Source organism: Mustela putorius, unplaced genomic scaffold (assembly GCF_011764305.1).
Source record: "Mustela putorius furo isolate JIRA1106 unplaced genomic scaffold, ASM1176430v1.1 tig00537224_pilon_pilon_pilon, whole genome shotgun sequence".
Taxonomy (NCBI): Eukaryota; Metazoa; Chordata; class Mammalia; order Carnivora; family Mustelidae; genus Mustela; species Mustela putorius.
In genome coordinates this window covers 43421-48626 of record NW_025422365.1, presented here as the reverse complement: position 1 = coordinate 48626, position 5206 = coordinate 43421, and the positions used below count along the sequence as shown (strand labels likewise).

Sequence of the window (5206 nt, the reverse complement as noted above, 5' to 3'; positions counted from 1 at the left end):
CCTATTCCAGTGTTAGTCCATATATATGTTATATGTAGCCTAATATATATACATATATATATTTTCATATATATCTATTCATTTATCAATGGACACTTAGATTGCTTCCATGTCTTGTAAGTAATGCTGCAATAAGCATAGGAGTGCAGATATCTTTTTGAATAGATGTTTTTATTTTCTTTGAGTAAATACCCAGTACTGGAACTGTTGAATCATATGGTATCTCTATTTTTCATCTTTTTTTTTAAGCTTTAAAATCACTTTTATTGCTGTATAATTTACACAGAATAAAATTCACTAATTTTTAAATATACAATTTAGTGACTTGACAAATATATGCAGTTATGTAACCACAAATGCAATAAATGCATTTAAAATGTAGTTGGTGGCTAATTCTTATTTGGAGAAAGTTTAAAGAATAAACAAAATCCATAATTTATAAAGGGAAATGTGGATATATTAAATCTAGATGGTTAAATGTGGAAAAATTAAATACTAAATAATAGAAAGCATGATTAATGAGTGTATTTGATTCTTCACAGCCTCATTCATGAAAAATCATCAATATTTTAAAAACGTAGGTAACTTGTGAGAGCAAAATGGCACTCTGGTGTAATCTTATTTACATTTAATTGATTACTGTTTTACTTTTCATATGATTATGATTAATAGCCATTTTGTTTTTGTTAATAGTTTTCATGTTTTATTCATTTTAAAATTGGTATGTTATATTTATGAAATGTATCTGGAAGAAGTAATTTTATATTAAAAAAGTTAATAATCTGTCTGATATTTTCCAGTGTTCTTACTTTTATTTTTATAGTGCTTTTATCTTCATACAAAAATATAAATGCATATATCTATATATACTATCCTTCTGTATCTATGTATAAGTACATGTAATATGATTTTGATTTTAATGTCTTAGTTACTATCAACAATTTTCTTTTGTTTTGTTAATGAAGAATGTTAAGAATGAATTTTCCAGGGCAGCCTGGGTGGCTCAGTTGGTTAAGTGTCTGCCTCTTGATTTAAGTTCAGGTCATGGTCTCAGGGTTTGTTGTAGGATCTAGTTCTGCATCGGACTCCACACTGGGCATAATGCCTGCTTAAGATTCTCTTCCTCTCTGCCTGCCTCTCCTCCTCTCTCCCTCTCCAAAAAAAAAAAGAATTTTTCCATCTTAATGTCTAAGTATTTATATATTTCTTTCAGATATTTTTAACATTTAAACATCCATTAAAATTTCCTTGAGTTCATGTTGAAAGGCAAAAACCTGCACTTTTCAAAGTTCATTTCCTTATACCAACTGTTGATCGAATAATTCACCTTGTCCACACTGATATATGATTCCTCAATAATCTCCTGAGAGATCACTAAGTTTACCTTATGGTTTTTATTCAGTTCTTTGCATTGAAGCTTTGGTGACTGACAGAAGAAATACACCGAGCTACTCCTTAAAATCCCCAATAATTTTCTATTGCTTTTAGGATGTAAGGCAAAGTTCAATTCATGGATAACAGCTTCCATCCTGTCTGGCCTATTACAATTATTCATCCAGCCTGATTTCAATTATCCATCCTCTTGCCTTGCTAACCTTCCTGTCTCACTATCTTTGGACATGGTGTTCCTATAGTATAGACTCTACTTTTCAGTACTAATTCCTTGTTAAGCAGAATCTGAACAATCACCACTTGAATGAGTCATATGGTTATTATGGTACTCTGTTCTTTTCCTTTTAATCTATTATCAGAGTTCTATCTGTATTTAAAGCATTTAATGTCTAGTTCCACCATTAATCTGTAAGCTTCCTGAAGTCAAGATTAGTTTTTTACCTCAAAACTTGTCATAGTACCAGGCATATGGTAGATCCTCAATAGGATTATTACATTATTCTCTCTATGTATATTAGCGGAATGGATAAATTAATACATTTAAAGAAATGTTAATGTTTATAAATTTTTTAAAATGATGTTTTTAAGAAAATACCTTATGGCTATTACTGAGGATTTCCTCTTAAAACCATTCTTTTTTTTTTCTTTTTAATTTAAATTTTTTTTTATAAACATATGATGTATTATTAGCCCCAGGGGTATAGGTCTGTGAATCGCCAGGTTTACACATTTCACAGTACTCACCATATCACAGACTCTCACCAATGTCCATAATCCCACCACCCTCTCCCTACCCCTGTACCCCATGCCACCCTCAGTTTGTTTTGTGAGATTAAGAGTCTCTTATGGTTTGTCTCCCTCCCAATCCCGTCTTGTTTCATTTATTCCTTTCCTACCCAGCAAACACCCCATGTTGCCTCTCAGCTTCCTCATATCAGGGAGATCATATGATAATTTTCTTTCTCTGATGGACTTATTTCGCTAAGCATTCTTAATAAAAGCTCACATCTGTTTTTAAATAATAATTTCTGATAAATTCTTTCTTCATTATTTGGTTTGGTCTTTTAGGTTCACCAGGCAAGCCAATGTATGAAGCAAATTACTCTGAAGTGACTCAATTTGTATTCTTGGGACTTGCTACCTATAGACCAGTGCAGAATTTTCTTCTTGCCTTCTCTACAGTGTTTTATGTAACGATTGTTTTGGGAAACCTCCTTGTGGTGTTTACAGTGACCTATGACCCTTACTTACATTCCCCCATGTACTTCCTTTTAGCCAATCTCTCATTTATTGATTTGTGTCTTTTTCTACCTTAACGGTTCCTAAGATGATATCTGATCTGCACTCAGGACACAAAACCATATCCTTTCAGGGATGTGTTATCCAGATATTTGTCCTTCATGTCCTGGGTGGATCAGAGATGGTGCTGCTGGTCGCCATGGCCTTGGATCGATATGTGGCCATATGTAAACCCCTCCACTACCTGACAATCATGAGTCCACAGATGTGCATTTTGCTTCTGTCTGGTGCTTGGGCTATTGGCCTCATACATTCAATGGCCCAGTTGGCTTTTGTTGTCCATTTGCCTTTTTGTGGTCCTAATGAGATAGATAGCTTTTACTGTGACCTTCCTTGGTTTATCAAACTTGCCTGCACGGACACCTACAGAATGGAATTCATGGTTACTGCCAACAGTGGGTTTATTTCCATGGGCACCTTTGTCTTATTGCTTATCTCCTATATCTTCATCTTGGTCACTGTATGGAAACATTCCTCAGGTGGTTTGTCTAAGGCCTTTTCTACTCTGTCAGCTCACATCACCGTGGTGATTTTGTTCTTTGGGCCATGTATCTTTGTTTATGTGTGGCCATTTCCCACTGTGTCAGTGGATAAATTTCTTGCCATTCTGGACTTTATGATTACACCTATTCTGAATCCTATTATCTACACATTGAGGAACAAGGACATGAAGATGGCAATGAAAAGACTGCATAGTCAAGTCCTGAATTTGAGAATGATCTCCTAAATGACTTGTGAGAAAACCAATGGTACCTTCTAAAAGTAATCTGTATGCATAAATGTTAAGGATTATATAATATCTTAAAACAGTTAATTTTATTTCAGCAGTTCAAAAACTTCTTGGGTAGTTTATTCTATGCTAATGGCCAATAGTGTGAAAATAAATAAATATATACACACACACACACATATATATATATATATGTATATATATAAAACTATTTTGCATATCTTAAAATTTTACAATACTGAAAATACACATTTTGTGTGACTTTCATTTTGAATAGTCCATAGAATCTTGGAAAGTTTTATGAATTTGAAATCACAGTACTGTGTGTAAAAAATTTTCTGTGTTATTTGGTTGGAACATATTCTCATATAAAGAGAATGATTGGTTCTTACACCTTATTTTTGGCAAGCAAAGTAGGTTTGTTTTTAAGTTGATTCAAGTGTGCTTTTGCTTTTTTATTTCCTTTATTACTTATGTTAACAGATAGACTCTGTTATTTGAATATAATTTTGTCATAGATTAAATATTATCTGATATTCAACTATGCAGAAAACAATAAAGTGGACAAAAATAGTTAAACAGTTAATATTTGACATCATGTGAGGATCTGTTTTCTAAGAGGGAAAAGTTAAATCCTCTTCCTCTCAACTTTGCTTTTAACTATTTCCTTTAAATGTGTGCTGACATTAGAAGGACATGAATTAAAAAGTAACAGTCACTAAAGAGAATAGAACTAGGATGGGATTTTGGAAGTGTTAAAGGGAAGGAATTCAGATGTAGTATTACTCAACCATGGATACAATGCAGTACTGAACACCACTCCATGTTCAAGCATGAAGGCTGTGCTTTTAAGCTGGCTGGCCTGACAGTCCACTAACGCACAAAATACAACCATGTGTTTTTCAGCTTTGGTTTTTGAAATTTTATTTTTATATTGAGATGGAATTTCCCTCCTTATGTATTTCATATTGTATTTCTCATTTATAGTCTAGAAGTAGATTGAAAAAACTTCCATATGTTTCTTCCTTTTATGTTTCGAAAAAAAATGATGATCTTATATCTTGTAGCTTTAAGATAAACATTCCTTCTGAGACCAAACATCTAAAGTCTTTCTAAGAAAAATTCCCCATGTAGAAAATTTCTCGAGGGTTATGTATGTATATGAGTATGTAGGTACCTTTTCATGTGGTAGCCTGAAAAGTCAGTTTAATTTCCTGTTAAAATCTGTTTCTGTGGCAACTTGGGCATATGCTGTTAATGATTCTAGCCATGAAGCAGAGAAAAATTTATGATAATATTCCATCATAAATAAAATGTCATTAAATCTACAGTACAAGATATAGAAGAATATCTGAATCAGAAATTCAATATCTTTGACTGTAAATGACTAATAATTAGAAAATAAGATGTAAGAACCAACTTACACTCAAAACAATATTTAAATAAGACAAAATCATTTCAGAAATGACTAATAAACTACTAGGAATTCAAAAGAGAGCTGAATGGCCAAAATTATAATGAAGATCACAAGAAATAACGATGAAAAGAACCAAGAAAATAACACCTAATTTAAAAAAAAGGTAAAAACTTTTCAGAGAGAAAGTCATATAGAGTGAGGCAAATGATATTCAATATTTGTATAATTTTTAAATGAGACAATATAATAGAATTAACTTTTCAAACTCATATTAATGTGTCAGAAGTAAAAAAACAGAATATACATAATGAAATAGCTTCTAATAAAGTTGGAAAATTTGGCCCCAGATGATTAAATCAAGGCATATT

At 32.2% G+C, this 5206-nt stretch overlaps 1 protein-coding gene across 1 annotated transcript; it reads left to right on the top strand.

Annotated features, from left to right (window-relative positions):
• Positions 1-2477: 2477 nt before the first annotated feature.
• LOC123389938 (olfactory receptor 4F6-like) lies at positions 2478-3418 on the top strand. The gene is given in 2 exon segments (XM_045072833.1): positions 2478-2690; positions 2693-3418. Coding segments are annotated over 2 exon segments (939 nt in total).
• The last annotated feature ends 1788 nt before the right edge of the window (positions 3419-5206 follow it).